This window comes from Zootoca vivipara, chromosome 7, assembly GCF_963506605.1.
Source record: "Zootoca vivipara chromosome 7, rZooViv1.1, whole genome shotgun sequence".
In the NCBI taxonomy this organism is placed as follows: Eukaryota; Metazoa; Chordata; class Lepidosauria; order Squamata; family Lacertidae; genus Zootoca; species Zootoca vivipara.
Genome location: NC_083282.1, coordinates 23806551 through 23830282, shown reverse-complemented (window position 1 = coordinate 23830282; position 23732 = coordinate 23806551). Strand labels below are relative to the sequence as shown.

Below are 23732 nucleotides of genomic sequence, written 5' to 3'. Positions count from 1 at the left end.
TTTTCCACAGCATGTAAAACAGTCCTTCCTTGTTGATTTTAGAAAGCTGTGCTTTAACTACACTGTTGAGCTTTAATGTTCCATGAGATTATCTAAAAGATTACTGGGCCAATTGTTTTTAAAAGACTGTCTCATTTGACATCCATTTAGAGTCACAAATGAATTAGAAGCACTGCAGGACATAAAAACAGGACTGAGAACAGAGTTCTGTGAAAAATCAGTATTGGGAGATATTTACATTACTTACATTATTTACAAATATATTAACTTTGGCAGCAGGAAGGGGAGATCTGCCCCAAACTCACATGCAAAAAATGCCAGTGGCAAATATTAACATTGCTCTTCTTTTTATTAGCTCACATTGCTGTCCCCATCCTGCTTGTAACCTCCATCCTAAGTAATTTTGATACACAAAAATGAGGACTCTGTTTAAATGGAAGCAATGAAGATAATGGAAAGTAATTTGAGATCAGGATGGGAGGTAGCCATAGCACAAAATCTAAACATTAATTCTGCCCCCTTTTACAGCCATCCCCAAACTAGCCTCTTTAAGCAAGGGTCTATCTGTTAAACCAAGGGTGGAGAATGTGTAGCCCTCCAAATTTTGTTGGACTCCAACTCCCATATGTCCCAGTCATGGACTGTTGGAGCTATAGTCCAGCAACATCCGGTGTGTTACAGGTTCCCTACCCCTGCATTACACAGCAGATGAGCATTGTTAGGACAGTACAAGGAACCAATGAAGTCATAAAGTAAATCCAGAGTGCTTTGAAAGCTATTCATTATTCACTCACAGCATCTGCTCAAGGTGAGATTAGGAGCAGGTCTTGAGCTCATGCATGCTCTTTCCCCATCTGCCACACTGTTCAAACACATTCATTCATTGTTAAATTTCTATACTGCCCTTCAGCCAAGGATCACAGGGTGGTTTACAATTTAAAATCACAGTTTCACTGAATTGTAGAGCTGGAAGGGACCATGAGGATGATCTAGTAGTCCAACCCCCTGTAATGCAGGAATCTTTCTTTTTGCCCAATGTGGGGCTTGAACCCACAACCCTGCGATTAATAGTCTCATGCTCTACCAACTGAGCTATCCTAAGTGAACCCAAAAATATGTATCATAGTAGCAAACAAAAACAATACCCCAAACCCCCACCTCCCCAACACATTTATTATTTATTGGCAGTTCAAGCACAGTCAAGGAGGAAGGGGAGCAATGCCCACAAATCTGACACATGCTTCTGATGGCATCACTTAAGAGATGTTTTCTGGAAGGCTGAGCAAGGAATTAAATTTAATCTGACCGTCACAAAATAATAATATTCCCCAGGAATTGTTGCCCTGCAGTGGTCTTTTGCTAACCTGGTGCCTCCCAGATGTTGTGGTTTACAATCCTCACCAGCCACAGTCAGCACACAGCTGGGGCTGGTGGGGTTTGCAGTCAAAAATTTCTGAGAGGCACCAGCTTGAGGAAGGCTGCCTTATAAACACACAAGAAAGAGTGGCATCAAATTATTGTTCTCTCTCAACCCCATTCCTCCCCCAACCAGGAGCACGAGAGGGCGAAACGGTATGGAGGAAACGTAACAGAAAAGTTTTGTGGCACCTCAAAGTTATTTGGCACAAGTTTTCATTCTTGCCCTGTTGCACTTTTCCAGTGAGTAATCTCTTTTGGCTGCAGATCGGGCATCCTAGTAAATTCAGGACAGTACTCCATCTTTTGGGGGGGGGGGATAAATTAGTGTTATTACAGTAGTCTTATTCTCTCTTCTCTCTTGGCCTATACATCATTCATCATCATCATCAAACTAGAAAGGGGCCACTATCAGAAAATGAACTCATTCCTACAAGCCACAGTGATGGCCACCAACTTGAATGGCTTTAAAAGAGGATTAAACAACCTGCAAGATAAGGCTACAATGGGTATGTTCTACTTTCAACAGTAGCACACTAACTCAGGGGCGAGGGAACCGTAAGCAGAGAGAATGTTATTGCACTTGGGTCCTGCCTCCAAGCTTCCCATGGGCATCTGGCACTGTGAGGACAGGATCCTGGTCTGCTCCAATAGGATTCTCACTAACACAAACTCTGGTATTGTCTAGGTCAAGAGTCCTAGCTTACACCCTCCGGAGAACTTTTAACAAAAAGTGAATGCAGAGGTCGTGTTTTCTGGCCAATTCACTCATCATATATGCTCATGTGCAGTGGGACACATCTAGGCAGAAATAAACTTACTCCTGGCAGGCAGACACTGTATAATCTGTAAACTTTCAAAAATGGACAAAAAGAAGAAACGGGGGAGGCCTGTTATGCCTTTGCTACATACTAGAAGATTTTAACAACACCATTAAATGGTGCAGCACTCAGAAACATTTCATTAGAATTCTTTTCTTCTAAAGCATACCAATAAAATCAAGGTTGGTCTGGTGTTCATGTGTTGATTTACTCACATGCTTCTTGCCGCAGATGTACAGTTTTGATCTTGTAAACATAAGGCATGGACGGAAATGGAAATCGTCAAGACAGCATATTGCAGGTGTTATATTGGCTACATTGGTTTGGACTTGAGAGGGGTAGGTCCAGATTCCTATTTAAGCCACAGGACTTAGTGAATAACCTTTGACAAACCACGGCCTCTCAACCTAGCCTGCATGACAGGGTTACAGTGTGAACACAAAGCTAGATTGTAATGGAGCCATGTCCTTGGAATAAGAAAGACTGAATGTAATAACCGCTGCTATTGCAAAGGCCAGAACATTTATTATATCAATACTTTGAAAAATGGCTTATGATATGGTCTTGTTTTGATTTCTGTACTGGCTCTCAGCTAAGAGATAACGCTAATAGTTTGCTGGTACCATTTTTCTCGTCATATAGCAGCCTCTCTTTCCAGTTCTTCTGAATCCTTTACATTGACAAAGGAATATGCCAAGATTGCAGGAGCTACACAAAAAGATGGGAGGGGAACACACTCATTTAGTCAGTTACATAACACACCATGCCTAAGCATGTTTAAGAGAACATAGTTAAAACAGCAAGATGGCTACCTTTTTCTTTGTTTTTGCCAATAATAATAATAATTGTAAAGCCCTTCTAAAAATCTGCAAGGTAACTGGATTGAGAAGAGATCAGATATCAGTGGTTAAAGAACTTAAGAGATGGCAGAGAGGACAATAATGATGAAGGCCCCTGCTATGACCCTCTTGTGCCCAACTCCAAACCATGTGTCCCTCAACAGAAAGGGTTAACACAGCTCCTGTCACTCTCAGACCTCCCCCCCAAGTGTCCCTATTTTCCAGCGACAGTCCTGGATTTACAGAAGCTGTCCCAGTTTCTGATTTGACTCTGGAATGCCTGGCTTTTCCTTAAGATGTCCCTACTTTCATAAGAGGGTATGGAATAGGACCTCCCTACTTTGATCACAGAAATGACGAAGTAAAGGCTTCCAAGTGCTTGAGGGGAGATCTGATGTGTTATCAGAGAGACAAGCTGACCCTTGTTCTGAGTGGAACAGCAGACTCTCATTGTCTTCCCCCAACTGGACATGTGAGCATAAACCTGGACTCGGAACCAGCTGATACTCACTAGAGACTAAAAATTGGCATGTCCTTTCCCCACTAGACAGGTTTATGCCAAATTACGACACTTCTAGGGTCTGATAAGTACCATGCCAAATTCATTTCCCTGAAAGTGCCAGGGTGAAAATCTGAGGTTCCCAGGGGGAGGGTCAGTCCAGTGGTGGCCACAAGCCATGAGAACAATATGGCTGAGAACATTATTTCAAAGAGGAAAATTGTTGGTAGTAATCCAAAAACAGCAACTGGCATGAGGCAGCATCCAATCAAATCACCACTACCATAAAACACAGGCATTTTTTTTTAAAAAAAGATGAATTTTCAAAGACCATAAGGGAAGCTGCAAAACAATTAAATGCTGCTTTAAAATGCATTAGCACCCAAACGCAAACCTTCAAACAAACTACCTCCAACATGGTTCTTCAAAGCCAAATTAAATGAGATAACTGCAGCCCCGGGATGAACTGTTTGGGAAATTTTCCACTAATAAATACTCAGATGTCCTAACACTGACATTTATTCAGAAGCAGATGGATGGTCCAGACAACTAAGTCCTCATCAGAATCCTTAATATGAAGCTTAAGCTGGGCTCGGGGGGGGGGGGTTGGGTTTGTAAATCAAAGGCACTGGGACACATTTCAACTTTGTTATCTGCCAGGCAAGTTACACAAATCTGGACAGTTCACTTGGAACACATGCGTCCGTTAATACAAATACATATCATATTATGGCATTTATGACCTCCAGACTGGGTTCGCTTCTCTCTTTTGCCTATTAAAATAGAAGACTAGGGTCAACTGTAAACAGAGTGTCATAAAAATGACAGCGCATGCAATACATGAGAATGTGGTAATTGCCTTCCTGGAGCATCCCAAGGTTTATCTGGTCCAGCATTCTCCTTATAATGCAGCTGCAAAATTTGCACTTGCTCACATTGCCACACACGGTAGAAAGTCAGTTATGATCCTGCAAAATCAGTCTCTGCACGTTTTGTGAATGCAGTCATGCATGTATGTATTTGGGGGAAGCTTTCGACCTACCCTAAGTGCTTTCTTTCTACATTATGCTTTTGTAACCCTTATAGGTCTAGTTTGCACAACACAGTAAGCTACTCTCTGGAGCTTGCAATCACTGTGCTCCTTCCCGGTTATTTTTGCTGCCACGCAAAGTGCACTGAGTTCAACAGAGCTCGCTCCCAGTTAAGTGTGTATGGCAGCACTAGGGGAACCTCTGGTCCACCTACCCTCCAACATTTCTCAGATGGAAATTGGGACATTCTAAGGAAAAGTGGGACATTCTGGGATCAAATCAGAAACCAGAATGGTTTCTGTAAATCCAGGACTATCCAAGAAAAATAGGGACTCTTGGAAGGTCTGCAAGTGCCACCTGAACCCAGGCTCATGCTTAAGTTCTCTCCTTGCTAAACCAAAGTTTGTTCCACTGCTGAGCCCCTTCTATCGTGGCAACAACATTTCCTCTGTTTATCATTTACATCAACATTATGAATGGGCAAGGCTAAGTGGCCTGGAAGGAGTTTTCAACAAACCTCACAGATTCTATTTGTATATTGGTAAGAATTGGAGATGGGAGCTTTCGCTTTTCACTTGTTAAAATACTTTTTCCAGCCATGAACCTGTGACTGAATATTACATCAAAATGGGATATTCCGCTTAGAAAGTGATCAACAAACAGCATGGGGGGACAAATGCTTAAGAGACCAGCTTGGTGACAGTACATACGCAAGTAACTGACAGCTTGTAAAACACTGGCTACCTCACAGGGGAATACACACACCTATCAAACAGCTGGACTGTCTGCAGGAGGAACAAAGTTACACATGAAGTAGTGTAAAAAATATAGCCCCAAGTGTCTTGGCTAGAAATGAAGCATCTGCTGTTGGAAAAACAATTGCTGTCCTGATATGCTCATTAAAAAATGCTATTGAACTCCCACAGTCCTTGCATATGATAAACTTTTCCACTGGAATATATTTGCCTATGCCAACATTGTTGTTGTCACTGCTCAAGGTTTTGATTATACGGCAAGTATAAAAGTCATCAAGCGCATAGATACCAGCTGTTCTTTAAAAAAAAGAAAGAAATCTTTTGTAAATATCAAAAACTGAAAGCCTGCTTCATTTGTGGATTTAGAACCTAATTTTATCATTAACATTATTGGCTAGAATTTTATCGTTAACATTATTGGCCAGAAATACTGGCTGTTTTTCTTGTACTGGTGCTTGTTTAAGAAGTATAGACCTTTAGCAAGGAGTACATTTATTCATTCTGGGTAAGGGCTCTGCACTCCTGCATGAAATGAAATTGTTATTATTATTTTATTGCAGCCTTATATCCACTTGCCTGGGAGGAAGTCCATCTAGCTTAATTGGTCTTGCTTTTGTGCAAAGATGCACACTGTAGCCTCCCAAAATGAAGCCAATCCCTTGCTTGCATTTGATGCCAAATTTAAAACGGGCCAAATGTAAAGCCCATTTGCCAAGGAACAATGAGATGCATCCTTTAAAACTCCCAACACCTGATGTCATGGGTGTGGCTTGGGGAAAACAACCGTTGTTGATTCCTAAACAGTATTAGGATAACTGTCTGCCAGGTCTAATTTTGCCTGTGGGACAGAGGTTCCTGGTGCTTGATGGGTTGCTTTGTAAGTTACAAAGGATAAATTGCATTGCAACTTCTGTATTATAAATAGGCACTTTATAAATATAGTCCATATTCCAAAGTTCTGTTATACTCTATAAAAGGGGTGGGGAACCTCAGGCGAGGGGACCAAACGCAGCCCCTCAGGACACACATCTTCCCCTGAGTCCATATCCCTTACCAGCCCTGCTTTGCAGCCTCCCTGGAAGTTCTTGCATGGTTGGAACGGGTCCTTGAACTCTGATAATGCCTCTTGCTTGCATGGATGGCAGAAAGTGATAAAAACATGTAATGATGGCGCCTGGCGAGTCTCTCTGGGGAGAGCATTCCACAATTGGGGAGGCAATCCAGCATTCCCATTGCACCAGTGGAGCTAATCCAGCCTCCTGCCTATGTGTCTGCAGTGTGCTGACCTCACCATCTGGCCCCTCTGTCTTCCAGGAAGCAAGTGTTGCAGCTCCATGTTACCCGGAAAAAGCTGCTTCTGATGGACAGAACAGTACAGGAAGAAGCAGTCCTTGAAATGCCTAGGTCCCAAATTGTTTTAAGCCTTTGTAAGTTATTGCTAGCATCACAGCTCAGAAGCAGATTGTCAACCACCCCCTTGCTGCCCTTTCATAGGCAGGAAAAAACTTTTCTATTTCAGCTGACATTTGAAAACCGACTATTTTTGCCATGCCCTATATTGATTTTCACTGTGCTGCTTTTGGAGTTTGATTTTGATGGTAAGATTTCCCTGGTGCCTATTTTGTTTTTAACCTTGATTCCACCCCACCCCACCCAAAAAAACACATTTTCATAGAGATATGCCGCAATAAATGAATAAAAATGCATGCTCTCTCATTTTTGCTAGCTACCAAACAAACATTTTTTGCAGTAATAACACAATGAAGTATGCATTATTTGCACCTGAAAGTTTTGCATCTTCAAATGTATCACTTAGCAGAACTATCAAGGAGGGCAATTACATAGTACAAAGGCTTGTAGCATTTCACAACTCATTTCCTCTCTGGAAATCTCCTCTTGCTTGAGTTTCAGTAGCACTCAAGGAAACCTCAGCAAAAATTTCTTTTTGGCACAAAGTCATACTTCACACAGTATAGGAAGTGGAACAGAAGAACAGCAGCAAAGTAGAAAAAGAAAACCTAAGAATGCGACGCAGAACATCTTTTTTGGCTTGGTGCTTTGGATAAATTAATAATACACACTGAATAGCTATTTGTACAGAATTCCAAATCCTGAACATACCCCACTGTAGATGTTCTACTGCCCTGTAGTATCATGCTTTTGAGAATTCATCTAGCACAATCTAGTGTCAGATTTAACGAAATGCCCATTTTCCATATTTACTCAGTGAGCATTCTTATTAATCCTCTGCTGCATCAAAGCCACAGGGGACCAAATTTGCAGGCAAGCTCTGAAAAAATAGAGGAATATGTCAAGAGCGAGCCATTTGGCCAGAATATACCACTAGTGAACCAGAGCTTTATAAAAGCCAAAGAAGACATAACTTGCACAATTCTGACACACAGAAACAATATCAACAACCTCAAATCAGGGGGTGGGGGGTGTCTTTAATACATGCTTTAAAAGAGGCCACTGGAAGAGTCATATGAACAGGCAAGCAATATCAGAAAACCAGGGGGACTCAGACTTAATAATCTTCAAATACAGAGGTCTAGCTTCCAAGGAAAACAAACACTTCTCTATATCATTTCTAAACCATTTTTCCAACTTTTGAAGATACTTAAGGCAGGTGATTACAGATATTAGAAGTTAAAATAATCTAGGTGATGTGGGCAGATTAGCTATAAATGCTGGATTGAATAGCCTTCAGGTTCCTTAGAGTCTCATGGTTATCTTCTTTTATGGATCTGCTTATCTTCTTTTATGGATCTGCTTCAAGATACAGGTACAAGATACAACCAATATGGTGCCCTTCAGCTGCTGCTTGACTACAACTCCCATGAGCACCAACTAGCAGGCCCAATGGTGAGGGATGATGAGAACTGTAGTCAAACAACAGTTGGAGAGAATCTTGTTCATTACCTCTGGAGCATTTCTACTGCTGCATTTGATAACCCGATGTACCAAAACTGGTACAATTTGACCCATTCATTTTATCACCTTTCAACCTCTCTGTGTGTGCTGTTTTCTTATGTTAAAAATACACATCTATTTGCAAAACATTACTATTTCCTAAATAGTAAAGGGGAGATATTGTTTTTGATTGTTACTATGTTATGTATTTTTATATTGTAAACCGCCCTGTGATCCTTGGATGATGGGTGGCATGGAAATTTAATAAATAAAAAAAGTAAAACAAACAAACCTCAAGTCTTTACAAGTTGTTCAAATTAAGAAAGCCATGTAAGATCAGTCCACATGCTATTTCTCCCCTCAGGAAAGGAAACAAGTTTGTATCTTTTACTTTCCAATGAAATCTGACTAAATATAATGAAGGAAACAGTGACATAAATTGTTGAGCTTTATTGAACCTGGAAGATGTTCAGCAAGGGGGAGAGAGAGAACACAAGTGGGTGAACATTTCCTTATCCTCATCCAGTTCCCATGATGCAATTAACAATGCTGTTCAAGGGGTTTCTACTATCTTAATTTCTAATTTATTTTGCAAATCCACTCTAGGAAGCCCATGAGGATTTTACTTCCAGAAAAACAAAGCTAAACAAAAAAAAAAGACATCACAGCCGTAAATGGGATGTTTATTTTTATTGTCCATTTCCATGCCAATCGTCACCATGGTGTTGCACGACTTTAGAACTGAGATGCAACAGTTTCCTTATCAGAACGAAATAACAGAATTGATGAAAGAGGGAAAACAGATTTCAAAAAGGGAAAGCATTACTATTCGTTGTTAAAAGAACCGTGCTATATTGTCTTTCATACACAGACATTTTTATATTAAAAAATGTTTTATTAGTATTATAAGTAAGGAGGACACTATCCCACTGGTTTGGGTGGGGAAACCCACTGTTCAGTATTATTCAGTAACACATAGTAATACTGTTGCTATTTAATACCGTAATAGTACTGTAATACTGTTACTGTACAGTATTATCTAATAAAACATGAAGGCTGTTTGGTACCTATCATAATTTGGTGAAATGATGCAACAAGGATGCAAGAACACAAGAGCCTGCTGCATCTGGCCAATGGCTCATCTAGTCCAGCATCCTGTTCTCACAGTGGACAACAAGATGTCTGTGGGAAACTCTCAAACAGGCCCCAGCACAAGTGCCCTCTCCCCTCCTGTGGTTTCCAGCAACTGGTACTCAGAAGCATTGCTTCCTCTGGCGGTGGAGACAGTGCAGAGCCAACATGACTGGTAGCACTTAGGGAAATACCAGGAAAACTGGATAAACTGCTGTGTGAATGCAGTCAGTCTTAAAGGATGCCACTCTTCAAAGGGGCTCAAAATGGCATACAAGCATGGATTTCCCCATCCCCTTATCCTCGTAAGAACCGCTTTGTAAGGCTATGTCTAAGGTACTGGTGACCTTTGTAAATGAGCTGGGAAACTGAGGACCAAAGACTGTACTAGTCAAATGATTACTCCTCCCCAGCAATCGAGGTCCACAACCTCCAAGATTGTTTTAGAGAGGGCAAATATTGAAAATCCTTTTGGGATGTCTCATGGGAAACAATTCATAAAAAATAATCTTCAAGATATATCCAAGAGGTTAACTTCATTCCCCTTCCCCCACAACCACTAATTTATTTGTGCTGATGAAATGCAACTTCTGTTTTCCAAAATCATCGAGTAAGATCCTGTCTGAGCCAACTAAATCATTTGTTGATGCAATGGCAAGCAGGAAATAATAATTAAGGCTGGAACCCTAGATATGTCTACTCAGAAGTAATCTCCACTATGTTCAATGGGCTTACCTAAGTGAGAATGGGATTGCAGCCTAAAAGAACTTTGGTTATGAACTCAGCTGGTAGCATTGGATAAACCACCAACTTCTCTGAAGTAGGTGATAGCAATGCTGGCTAACGTTTCAAAGTTGCCATAAGGATAACTGAGATGATGTATGTAAAGTCCTTTGAGCAGTCAAAACTGCTAAGTATTGCTATTAACCATCAATATCCTGCACATCAACTTCAGACACATTTGGCCTACTTTAAAATATTTATCTGTCACCAAATAAGATCATTACAACATCCAGGAATCACTTCTTGTTAACGAATCAAAATAAGCACTGGCTGGACGCCTTCGTTGAAGTTAAACCCTGGAGAAAGTCCCAGATGGTTTAAACATATTTTTGAAAGAGTATTATTTTCCATGCAATTGATGAAAAAAGAGAGAGAGAGAAGAGGCCAGCTTGTAATGCACTTTATTGGTCAGACATGTCTTTCCCTGCAGTTGGTCACCATTTCCACAATGAGAACATCTCATATTTAAATGAGACATCTATCCACTGTCCACTGTCTCCCCACTACATCATCTTGGACACTTCCCTCTGGACTCTATACTTTTGTGCCAGAACAAAAAGCACTTGTGGGCTTCAGAAACCATTTCAGAACACCATGGATTAGAAAACATATGAACTTGCTGCTGGTATGTATTTGAGCCGGCATGTATTTTCATAGTTTTTCTCTAAAACCAAGGTGTAGTGTCATGTGTGCAAGCAGGAAAGAGCCTAACCAAAGCCACAGGGCTCTCCCCTGCCCTTGCCCCATTCCTCCTGTCCAGCTTGGAGAAGGACTTTACTCACATTTACTTTCAGAGATTCCTGGCTTAACATTGCATATGAATCAGACACCATAGTTTAACGTAAAATCTGGTTACTTGAACAAGTCAAGTATATGCATATGCCATGGTTTATAAACCATGATGTAATTTGATTGTCCAAACCTGGCCCAGCCTCTTTACCATGGTTTATTAACCACAAAATCCACACTCATGAGCCATGGTTTGTGGGTTTATACACCTTGGCTTCCATTAACCTTGCCTTGGTGTTGCATGCAAATCAGGCCATGCTTGAGAAGTTGGCTTGCTTTGCAACTGACCAGTGTTTGTTTTAAAGGACACTCTCTGGTTTGCACAGCACAACAAGCCATGATTAATGAAACCTGAAACTAAACACTAGCAAAGTTCTTCAGGCAGCACAGGAAGGGAGGCAGAAGCTCTCAAGCCTGGTGCTTCACTCAGGCTCCTTCCTGTTTGGGCAGATAGCACTAGATCTTGGTTTTGCATTATGTGCAAATGTGGCCAACACAAAGCCAACAAAAAGATGAAAATGTATCAGGACAGTGAAGATTAAAAACTCAAAACCAATTACTTTAAAAACATGAGCAGTTTGGCTGATCTAACACTGGTCTAAGGAGAAATGCCTTGGCCTTCCGGTGGCTCACAATCAGGGAGAGGTCAAGGCAGGCGTTTCTCGGAAGGGAGTTCCCAAGCATAGGCATGACTACAGAGAAAGGTCTCTCCTGTGTCCCAGGCAAACAAAACTCAGATGTTGAATGGGATGTGAAGGGGAGTTGCTCCAACAAATCTTAATGAGCAGCAAGCACACATGGGCGGAAATAGCCCATTTTAAGTACAAAACAGCAGTTCTGCTGGATCAGACCAAACATCTATATAGTTCTGTATCATGTTTCCCATGGAAGCCACCAACTGCCTATGAGAAGCCCACAGGTAGAATACGGACACACCCATTCTGTTACAATTTGCAGTTTTGCCTGTAGTACGGTAGTAGACCATAATAAGCTTCCTAATATTATTTATTGCTAATGCAGTCACACCAGGGAAAATTTACATTGGTATTGAACTAAATGCCTCCCAGTGATTAAAAAAAAATGTAACCTGCAATTAAATCCAAGTGCTTGCAACATTTGGAAGCCCAAATTGACATTGAGGCTACTTACCTGCAGAGGCTAAACACCCAATCATCAAAGCAAACACTGGAATCATACAACTTGAAGTCATTCTTGCCACACCAGGGGTCTTCGGATCAACTTCCTTTGTAGTTCTTTGTGTGCCTGGTGGGCACCCTTCGGGGAAAATGTAACACCTATAGGTGCTTTGATACAGAGTCTTCAGTTACCTGCAAAGAGAAAATTAAAAATAATACTTTTAAAAGCATGTCTTACAGAGAAATGACTTTCTACACAATACTAAACACAGAGAAAGCCAGCACCCTTAAAAAGAAAAAAGAAAAAGAAAGGAAGCCTTTATACTGAGGAACAATGAAAGAAAAACCAGTTATATTACAGTCACAGGTTTAATTCTCTCCCAGTGTAACCACAAACCCATCACTCATTTTGCATTCTACTCTCATTCACTCTATTTGGCTCCAAGCCAGAGCCTCCAATGCAAAATCCCGAGAAACCCCCTTTTAATTTTTACAAGCATATCTTTCTAGAACTCACTGTTGCAACAGAATAAATCTGATCATGGGTGGGCAGCCTTTGATCAAAATTTAGCACAATCACAAAGCAGACTTTGAGTCAACTCCTGCTTATGAACCAAACCATGTCATGGCCTTGACTATACTCACTTTAAAATGATTGTGTGCCAGGATTGTGTGCCAGGCCTAACTTTGCCTACCATCAATGATGGCAGCTAGTGCCTCAAAAATCTTGAGAATCACAGAAGCTATACAAAATTATCAGCTCTTCTCAGGTTTCCATACACACATCCCTTAGGATTTCCACATCTCAAAATGAGATGAGGCCATTTTGAGATGGAGAGGGGCATTCTGCTAAGGTGTGAGGAACCCACTTGGGTGTCCTAAAGCTGTTGCTGGGTTTCAACTCCTATTACAGTCCCAGCTAGCAAAGTCAACAGTCAGGGATTGGCTGCCAGTTCAGTTCCGGGCCAAACTCAAGCTGCCAATCCCAGTGCTTAAAGCCCTAAATGACTTAGGCTCCAAACAGCTGTAAGGCCACCTCCTTCTCTTGGTCTTTTGCTGTGGGGGCTCAGACAGGGCACTCAATGGGGATCTTACCGTCAGAAGCAAGGCAGGCTTCTCAGAAGATGATTACGCAGCATAGGTTTCCCAAAACTTTATGGGAGGGCAGAAGTTACTCAAAGGTCTGTTTGACAGTGGAACAGACTCCCATGAGAGGTGGTGGACTCTTCTTCCTTCAAGGTTGAGATTCCTGCACTGCAGGGGCTAGACAGCTTGGAGGTTCCTTCCAACTCTATAATTCTATGATTCTAGGTCATCAGTAAGTGCCTCAAGGCTCCTTCGGTTCTGAAAATAGGCCTGAAGCCACAATGAAATGGGTCCAGATAACCCTTTTCCTCCAACCACGCCTGAAGCTGACCAGTCACCACTGTCTCAACAATCTTGCCCATCCACCACCCCAAATAATTTATAAATGTATAGTTCCATATGTGTCTATAATTCATGGACAATGAATGAGACTTCCACCCATTGCAGTGTTGAAAAGCAATGCAGTTGATAACCAACAGCTAGTCCATATTTTGTTGTTCCAGAGTAAGGTTCCATATGATTAGGAAGTATCTTGGCAAATTTGTCTACCCGCATGGAAGACTGAGAGGCAACAGAATGCTACACTGAACAATGTTGGTCTGAGTGTTTCATGTTTTAAACTGTTCCTCCTGCATGGACACACACACATGCGCCAAGATCTCTTTGCATATGGAAAGTGTACAAGTCAGGAAGAAGTGCTTTTAAGCAAGCTTTCTCCCTGATGTGTTAACCAACGCTTCCAGATTCTCTCTCTCCTTCCTACACACTCATACACAAATTAAAACCACAGTACTGCACGTATTCTGCAGAAGAACACTTTGCTGTTGACTTTGGAACAAAATAATGTGTTCTTTACAATCCATTCCAATGTGTAACCGCAGATTTACTGGAAGTTCATCTATGGGTTTCCAAAAGTAAAACATGTGAGCTACATGTGGCCAGATACTTCTTTTTCTTCTTCTTCTTTGAAAATGTAAAATCCTCTTCCATATAACGAGACTTAAAGTCAATCAACTGACCAAATCAGAAACAAATACATCCACATATAGAAGAAGTTTTAAAGTGCTGTCATAAACTTACAGTGTGGGTTTCTGGAAAAGAATTCTAAGCCCCTAATATTAATTGTTGTTATGGACTGTGCATTTTTAAAAAAGATTACTTTTCCTGCCCAAGATAGTCATTAGGCAATATATTAAGAAAACTCTGTGATTTATGATACTACTTGTAGGCTCTCTTGTGTCAAGCATTCAGGGCACAAACCACAAATTACAATACTTTGTGTGCCTCCTCCACAGGAGGTCCAGAGGGTGGCAACACAAGAACAGACTTTTTCTGTGGTGGCTCCGTTTGTGGAATGCTCTCCTCACAGATGTTTGTCTGGTGCCTTCATTATACACCTTTAGGTGCCAGGCAAAAATGTTACTTTTCAACCAGGCCTTTGGCTGATGAACAACTGATACTCTGTCAAATGTGTTGTTGAGGGAAAATATTGGTTTGTTTTTGCTCTTATTTTTATTATGTACTAGCTGGCCCTGCCACGCGTTGCTGTGGCTCAGTCTGTTAAATGGAGCCTCAGAGTCCCCCTTCAGATTCCCCTCACCTTCAGAGTCCCCCTGTTTTACACATGTTCTGTTTGCACAGGTGCATCCCTGTGAGTCCCCCCACCCTGTCCCGACCCATGACCCATCCCAGCCCCTCCCCTCCTCTCCTCCCCCCACCCCCGGCTCATCCCTGTGATTGGCCCCACCCTGTCCCAACCCATGACCGATCCCGCCCCCTTCTCCCCCATCCCCCACCCCCCACCCAGGCAAGCCCCCACCTCCACTCGGCCCAATCTGGAAAGCCAAGCCGAGATGCTGTGGAGATGGAAGTTTTCCTAGGTGCAGTACCAGTGTAGCCATCACTAGAGGGCGCTGTTTTGCAACCTCTCCTGTGCTCCCAGCATGCACTTTTGTCTGATTTGTGAGTTCTGGAACATGTGGTTTTGGGGGTTTTACCTGGCCCAGGTGTGACATCTGTATTTGTTATGGACTTGCTCTCGTAGTCACATTTGACTTTGTGTCAAAATTTGAATGCAATCGGTCAAGCGGTTTCGTTGAACATTGGACATCCCCAGTTTACATTTATATATAGATAGATAGATTTTGTATTTTTTATATTGCATTTGTATGTTGTGAACCGCCCCGAGATTTGCGGATGAAAGGTGGTATAAAAATTTAATAAAGATTAATAATAATAAATTACAAGGAGAGCTGGCAATGACGTTTTAAGGTGTTTACAAGCCCAGAAAAGAAGCCTCTAATTTCTCAAACTATTCAGCAGAATAAAGGTCCAACTAACTCTGTGTGGAATCAACTGCACTTACATTTTAAAGGGATGGACCTAACATGTTATTAACCATTCACTGCAGGAATGTTTTTCTCATCTGAAAACTCATCTGAAGAAGTGTTTCATGGCAGTGATATATCACACTATCAGTAACGTCTCTGTACAAGTGTCACTGAAATTAAAGAACTATGCATGTGATGATCCTATACTGGAATGTAATCATCCATTATCTCGGCTCTACGTAACTCCTACAAGGCAGAAGGGGAATGTAAATTTAAACTAAAGAGGAAAAGTTGCTATTTTGGAATAATGTTTTAGAAAAGGAAGAAATGTATTCAAGTAGGGAAAACATAAGCAATTATCTGCAACATTACAGTGTATATGTACGGTATCTATCTATAGGAGCAAGTACTGTCTATATTGTTGCTGTTGCTGAATGAGGCAGATTCAAATCTCACCAGTCCCCTAAATCACCCTCTTATCTGGCTACTAATCGAGCACTGGTTTTCATGTCTCCTCCCCATGCTTCAGCCGGGTTTTTTGGCTTGATGTAAATAATAATAATCAGACGCCTGGCTTTTTACCCAGTTTTTATGCTGGTCAAAAATAAACCACAAAACATTGGCAGCAAGAAGGAAGGAGTGATGAGGCTTTGTGATTGCCACAAGGGCCAACCAATCAGCACTCTACCCAGCCGGTGTTTCTGCTGAAAACAGGAAGCATCAGTTGCTCTGTAACTCAATTATATGAGGAAGGCTATAGTCCTTACAAAAGAAAAGGGCAAGTGTGAATCCATACTGGACTCACCGGAGTGCAAACTCTATACATCTCTACACTGCCTTACTGGTCCAGCCAGCATCACACTTACAATGAAAGCTATTCTTGCTTGTTTTTAATCATTGATGTTCTTATTTTGTTTTTAGATATGCTGTAAATCGCCCAGAGTGGCTGGGGAAACTTTTCAGAGTTTCAAGATGAATGCTGTAGTAGTAGTAGTAGTAGTAGTAGTAGTAGTAGTAGTAATATAGCAGCATTCATCTTGAAACTCCGAAAAGTCTAAGCTCTGTTTGAATTAAGAGCATTTTCCTCGTATGCAGCATTCATTTTAAGCTCTGCAGTTTAACCACACACACACACACACACACACACAGTTGTAAGATGGCAAAAGCCATGGGCAGCTAACTCCTAGGTCAAAATAGAAAGTTATTTCCTGCACTCTTTGGTTGACATAACTTTTTTAACACATGTGTCTGAGGTTAGCAGTACTATTTATTTATTTAATGCATTTATATTCCACCTTCCTTCTAAGGAGATCGTGGTAGCATACAGTCGCCCAATTTTATCCTTGCAATAGCTCTCAGAGGTAGGTTAGGCTAAGAGAGTGTCACTTGCTTCAAGCCATACAGCGGGACTCATTATGAGTAGAAATTTCCAAGGTTCCAGTTCGACATTCCAACTGCCACAACACAATTCAATAAATACAGCTGTGTTTGTTACATCAAAATGCAGGCCTTCTAAAGACTATGTATCTATGGTGCAATTCAAATCATGACTGCTACAGGGTAGGGCAAAACAGAACAGCAGGATCACCATAGCATCCACACGCTGGCCAGGACAGGAGGTAGGAGGACAGACCAATTGCTGCACCAGTCTGCAGTCTGGATTGGGCCCAGTGCTACCATGTATTGGCACTATGGGCAGATTGGAATCCAATAGATCCTAGCTCAGCCACTCCCCGCACCTGCAACACCATGTTTCAGGGCTTTCTGCAAGTTGGTGTTGTGGTGATTCCACTGGAGCCATTTCTAAATGTCTATCTGTTCACTCCATGTGCAGAGGCCAGCAGAGCTGGGTGGAAGGATACCTCTGCTCTATCCAAGGCCTCCCCTGGCCAAGTGCCAATGGGGTTTGGACTGCAGTGCCCATGTGGCAAACAGTCTCATGGACTAGAGTTCACTTTATCAGATACATGGAATGATGGGCCTTCATGATGCAAGAAGAATGAATTGTCGAAACGGCAAAGACACAATTACCAAAGCAACCTTCACAGTTCCTTGAATAATGCAAAAATGCCAGCTATCATACATGCTACAGTCCATGAATAAAGCATTTTGAAAGCTTTTAAAACTGGCACCCATGAGCATTTGCCCAGACAATGAACAGAAGAGAACCAGGAACCAAGAATCACTTGATACAGACGCGCTAAACAGGACACCCTGAATAGGAAAATTGTAGCCGTTGGTTAGATCACTCTTTCCTTAAGGTCAGTACATAATCCAGCAATGCTGTTCTTTGTGGTGTGGAGAGCCTTGCTGAAGTGGTGGACAAAAAAGAGGTCATGGGAGATAAAGCAACTCCGTCTCTCAGTAGCAAAGGGCACAACCCTGGCAGCAGTTGGCATCAATGGGGCTTTTACTTGTGAATGTGTTTAGGATTACGGCCGAAGTCAGTCTTTCATTGCACAGGAAAGAGAGGGTGCTGGAGGGTTACATAACTCTCTTAAAGAAGGCCTGCCAACCCCATTTCTGACCCGTTAACATGCCACCACATTTCTACAAGAGGACCTATTCATAGTCCCCAGTGGTTTCTTCCCTCTCATCACACCTAAAGAGAGTCTGCAATATAGCATGATCAACAAAACAAAAAAAAACCCCACAAAAATTAAGATGTAAAAGAAAGATGTCAGTATCTCAATCCAGTACATATTACATGGCATTCAGTGGCATGGACTACAATGGCTACTATATATTAAAGGAATCTGCTATAAGCCAGGTTCCCCAGTTCCCTGTATTCTTGAGATGAAGCTGTATGATGCTGAAAATCTCATCTTTTGTCTATAGCCAGAAAAAGTGAAAAATGGTGAGGGACCAGTCTGCACCACGTGCTGTCCTACATTGAAAACTTGCAGAAAGGCAGTATTTCTACCTTCTGAATGCCATCGAGCTCCAACCAACGTGCATATTATATTCTGTTCTCGTAAACGAAGTCCCTCAGGCCTTCACAGTTTCCTTCCTCTAGTGATTATGGCTACTTGTTCCTATTCCTCCAACTGTTCTAAGCCAAAAAAGAACAATAAATATACTTCAGATTACACACTGACCGGACAACCTTTTTTGTCATTTCTAACAGGAACTGGGCATAACTGTCTTACTGGGTCCTTCATTCTCCGCTTTCTGTACCGTTCCCCAAATGTCACCATCTGTTTCTCATATTATCTCCTTCCCGTCCCACTTATTTCCCTGCTTTGCTTTCCACCTATTTGCATTCTATCATCTTCTCAGTCTAACTTTTTCTCTGCGGCATGAAAAACAGCTTCCTATTCCTGATCTCCTTATCACAGCAAAGTTCCTAAGGCTTGCTTCCTGTCAGTGTTCATGACCTCCAGCCTCGACTGAGAAAATATCCAGCACAACGCAAGGCTCTTCCCATTCTGCCAGCATTCAGTGACAAGCTAAACCAGGGGTAGGCAACATCTGGACCCTCCAGATGTTTGTTGGACTACAACTTCCATCATCCCTGGTCATTGGCCATGCTAGTTTGGGCTGATGGGAATTGCAATGCAACTACATGTGGAGGATCACAGTTGGCCACCTCTGAGCTCAGCATTACTTCAGAGCAAACCCTTCCTCTTAGAAGTCACTCTGCTGAACTCACTGACATTACTTAAGTGACATTGTTGAATCATGGCCCTCTAATGCCTTTCTATTTTTTAAAAAACAGAATCAGCTTTTCAGCAAAGCAAATGTGAAGTAGCTGCTTCATACAGAGATTCTGACATGGTTTCTTGCCTCCAAAGTGATGCCAATCCAAATGCCTTCCAGCATCCCTGACCATTGGCCATCTGGAAGGCATCCAGACCTACGGCCTTGTTCAGATGACCAGCAGGGTACACTGAATGTGTGGAAGAGGTGGGGGAGATGAATCACAGGGGCAGACCCCACCCCTGGCCTCTGAACCGAGACAATACACATGGGAGGCCTTACTTTTTGCAGGGTTCTTGTGTATATACAATTGTGCATATACAGATTCTGTTCAGAGCTTCAGACGATGGCATGGAGGGCAGGGGCAGAAGAACGCAAAGAGAGCACTGCTGGATCAAACCAAGGACCTATCTATCTAATCCAGCATCCTATTTCCCAAAATGGCCAGGGTTATGGGAAACCCTCCAAAAGAAGACAGGAGAGCTAGACCTTTCTCCCACTGTTCTAAATGGCGGGGTGGCGCCGCCATTAGTACTTCCTCTTGCCTTTAGAAATAAGGCATTCAGAAGTCATGTTTAGATGACAAGCAGGAGCCACACTGGGGTGGGGTGATCGGATTACACCAACAGGCCCCTGCCTTGGCACCACACATTCAGCCAACTTTTGATCCTATGCTTGTAAAAAGACCCAACAGCTAAGGTGAGTTCCTGTTAAAAGGGAAAACTAAAGTTTTTCAGTGTTTTATCTAAAGCAGTGGTTCCCAACAGGTGGTCCGGGGACCCCCAGGGGTCCGCGAGCTATGCCAGAGGGGTCCTCAAGATGCTATTAGAATAAAAAATATATTAAATATATTTCGTATGATAACAGATTTTTTGTTTTGGCCACTTCCTGCATGAGCAGAGTCTAGCGCAAAACTAGAATTAGATAGGCAGTAGTTCTGCTGTATGCTGTTAGGTGGCGCTTTACAAACACTACTGTTTTGCAAAGAGGCAGCGCGCGCATTCTACTAACGCTCACCTCCCCAAGATGCTTTGCGCGCGTCGGCTTCATTTGTGCGCTACTGCGCAGGTACCCTGTCTTCTCCATTCCCCTCCCTCCTCCCTGGGGGTCCTTGTCACAATAATGGGGGTCCTTGTCACAATAGCGGCTCGATGAGGGGTCCTCGAGAAAATTTTGTTGGGAACCCCTGATCTAAAGCAGGGTTGGCTAATGTGTGGCCTTCCACATGTGGTTGAACTACATCTCCCATCAGTTGCAGTAAGCATGGCCAATGGTCAGAGATTATGAGAGCTGAGGTCCAGCAAAGTTCTCAAGTGTATTTATTGCTCCAATGACCTTAGGAACTTTTTGAGTTCATGTGCAGAATGCAAATGTTTAGTTGTTTAAAATGTAAAAATGACTATGGAAGGCATTATTTTAAATAAAGAAAAAGGAATTGCTTAGCTTTTGATCCCAGTGTACATCTCCTCTTCCCTACACGGTGCTTTAGATTTAGAAACAAGTTGTAGATCCTGCAGCACCTGACCAATTTGCAAAATCCTTAAAACAGAAAGCCAAATAAAAACTGCAGCACAGTGTGTTTAGGAAAGTTAAGCTTCCGATACACATTCTTGCAATGGGTATCTGATCTGAAAAGTGTTGTCCTGCAGGCCCGGTTTTTCACAGATAATGAGATAATCACTGAATGCCAGAGCCAGCATCCAATCCAGTTCCAGCAATCACCTGGAGAGGTACTTGTGGGATTTTCTGCCTCAGGCACAAAATAGCCTGAGCAGTCTTGCTATGCTGACTTTTCTTTGCAAAGTCTGTTTGATCATATGCGTAAGGGAGTTTCCCATGGGGAAAGTCCCACACACACCCAAAATCTCCTGGGTGGGCTGCACGTGGTACTCCCGACTTCAGAATTTTAAAGTGCTCAATCACCTGATGTTACCGTGATGTCAGGTGACTAACAAATGGGGAACCCTCCCCACTTGTGAAGTTTGGCACGCAAGTCTAGATCCTGATGAAGATCAGGCCCAAAGAGCCAAAAATATTCCCCATCTCTATAATAGGGAAATAAAACAATGATATTTTCAAATATTACTGGAAGATTCTCAGGGAGTAATAATAATCAGCCCATGAGCCTTATCACTCAAAACAAACAGATTCATAAGCTCTTGGGGGAAAGACTGAACTTTGGCTTTACAAAGGCATTTCACTTTTAGGGAGCTAAAATAGTTTTTTGGTTTTGCCCGATGAGTTGCTCTGACGTCTAAGAATTACTGACATGTTGCTGCTGTGCATATCAGGACATTTCTGCAAATCTCAGCTAAAGGCTATGGGAATTGGAGAAATGCCAAGATTAGATGTGTTATGTCACTCACAGTCATGCCCCCTCCTACTCCCACATGACTCTGGTAACTTTTTTGCTCCTTTCTTTGGTTAATGTATTACTATGCGCTCCATCAAATTACAGGAAGCCACAAAATATACATAATCACATCCTGAAGAGGAGAGCGGCTTTCACTTTTTGCTGCCTGCAAACAGCCACCAAATCCATCTTGTTCTCTAACACACACTTTGAATCTAATTTGACATGCCATCCCAAGGACAGTTTAACAAAAGCCTATTTGAAAGCAATATATGGAGGGTAGAACACATGATCTCCAAGCATACCTGAATTTACCAGTTAACATGTGAGGAAGGGCAATAGTTCAGTGCTAGAGAACACATTTAGCATGCAAAAGGTCCCAAGTTCAATCTCTGGAGTCTCCAGTTAGAGCTAGGAAACACCCCAGTCTGCTTCCAATCGGTGTAGACAATAATGAGCTAGATTGGCCAATAATATGGTTCAATATAAGGCAGCATTCTAGGTTCCTAAGGTTGTCAGGTGGTAGAGCTGGGAGCAGGCCTGCCCCAACCATAAGGCAGGGTGAAGCCGCTGCCTCAGGCAGTGGACGTCCCTGAGGCGGCACCCCAATGAGCACTGCTACCTGCCCTGTCACCTCCATGGTGCCAGCATCAGCACTAATTTCCCACGAGATCTCAGCGAAATCTCACAAGATCTTGTGGTGGACATGAGAACTTGCTGGAAATCAGCACCAGCAGTGGAAGCGACAGGGCAGGGCGACACTTCCCGTTTTGCCTCAAGCGGCAAAAACAGGATGAGCCGTCCCTGGCTGGGAAAGACTTCTACCTGAGACCCTAGAGATCCCCCCCAGTCACCTGGTGAGCTAACAGGAATATTCAACTTTTTTCAACCTAAGACTGACCTTTAATCCAAACATTAGAGGGCTTGTGTGAGTGTGATGTTAAAACCACTAGTTTGATTCGCTTCAGGTCAGGTTGCAAGTCCTAACCTTCTGGTTGAAGAAGAGAGAGCTCAAAGGCCCGACTATAAGGCAAACTTCATGTGCAGCTAGGGCATTTCAAAATACTAAGAGGAAAATCCGCTTTCCCTCCCTCATTGCTACTCTTCCAACACATTACATAGCCATCCTTACATAACGGCTCAGGGATGGTTTTGCTGTTGGGAGAAAACCTGACTCATGTTCTTAGCTGTGGGCGTGGTATGTCAATACCCTCTGTACCCACTCCCTCAATAGCGCTGCCCTTACAGAATCTGCTCAGCAAATGCCCACACCCCCAGTTTGCCCCTCAAAGGCTGTGCAAGGAGTATGACACAGCCTGTCATAGATGTGCTGTAAGGTTTGGTGCAAACAGATGCAAACTAGAGTCATTATCTCCAACTTAAATGGAACATACCATTAAATATTTAAATAAATATGTAGGCTTGGCGCAAGCCGGCCCACTATTGCGTGAAAGGGTGGCTATAAGAGAAACTGGGTTGCACACAACTAAGTGCTACCCAGAATAGATCTATTGAAATTAATTGCCCTAACTTGGTAGTGTTCATGAATTTTAATGTTTTATGCCATGCAATAAGCAGAATGATACACACACACATCCCTCTACCTTTTGTTTCCTATTTTGCTGAAGCACCTTGAAGTTTTGTCTAAAAATCATGAACAGAAGAAGGTACACATTATTTCCAACTACACCTGCCTTCTACAAATTGCACTACCCTTTTATTTGATTTGGCTCAGACCATGACTGTACACACCTAAATATGTTAATCACTCAACCCTAGATGCCTTATATTCAGAATATACAGCAAAGGATCTGGATATACATCACCTTGTGAATAACAAAATCAGCAAAGTCACAGCAGCGGGATACAGTTTACTGCTTTTCCTTCCCAGGGTGAAAAGGTCCTTTCTAAGGCACTGCCTCATAACCGTTGATGCAATTAGCTTTCAGAGATAATAAAAGCTCCTAAGATTGTTTAAATAAAGCTTCACTGGGAAACTCCCTATCAGATAACAAACCATTTTAATCTCTACCAGATTGAAATCAGAAAGGAGGCCAGGTTGCTATAGGAATAAAAAGGCAGTAGTAGTGCAAAGGCTCACACAAAGGAAGTTCACAGACGAGGATGAGACATGTGAATTAGTTGGGTTTG

The 23732-nt window shown here is 42.3% G+C and overlaps 1 protein-coding gene across 3 annotated transcripts in view; it reads right to left on the bottom strand.

The window, feature by feature from the left end:
- Window positions 1–23732, bottom strand: part of TGFBR3 (transforming growth factor beta receptor 3) — a 137172-nt gene that overhangs the window by 104326 nt on the left and 9114 nt on the right. For all 3 annotated transcript variants that reach the window (XM_035123643.2, XM_035123646.2, XM_035123645.2), the window contains exon 2: window positions 12127–12305. In XM_035123643.2, the coding sequence (XP_034979534.2) occupies window positions 12127–12187 (61 nt within the window). In that variant the 5' untranslated portion in view covers window positions 12188–12305. The remainder of the gene's footprint in view (window positions 1–12126; window positions 12306–23732) is intronic.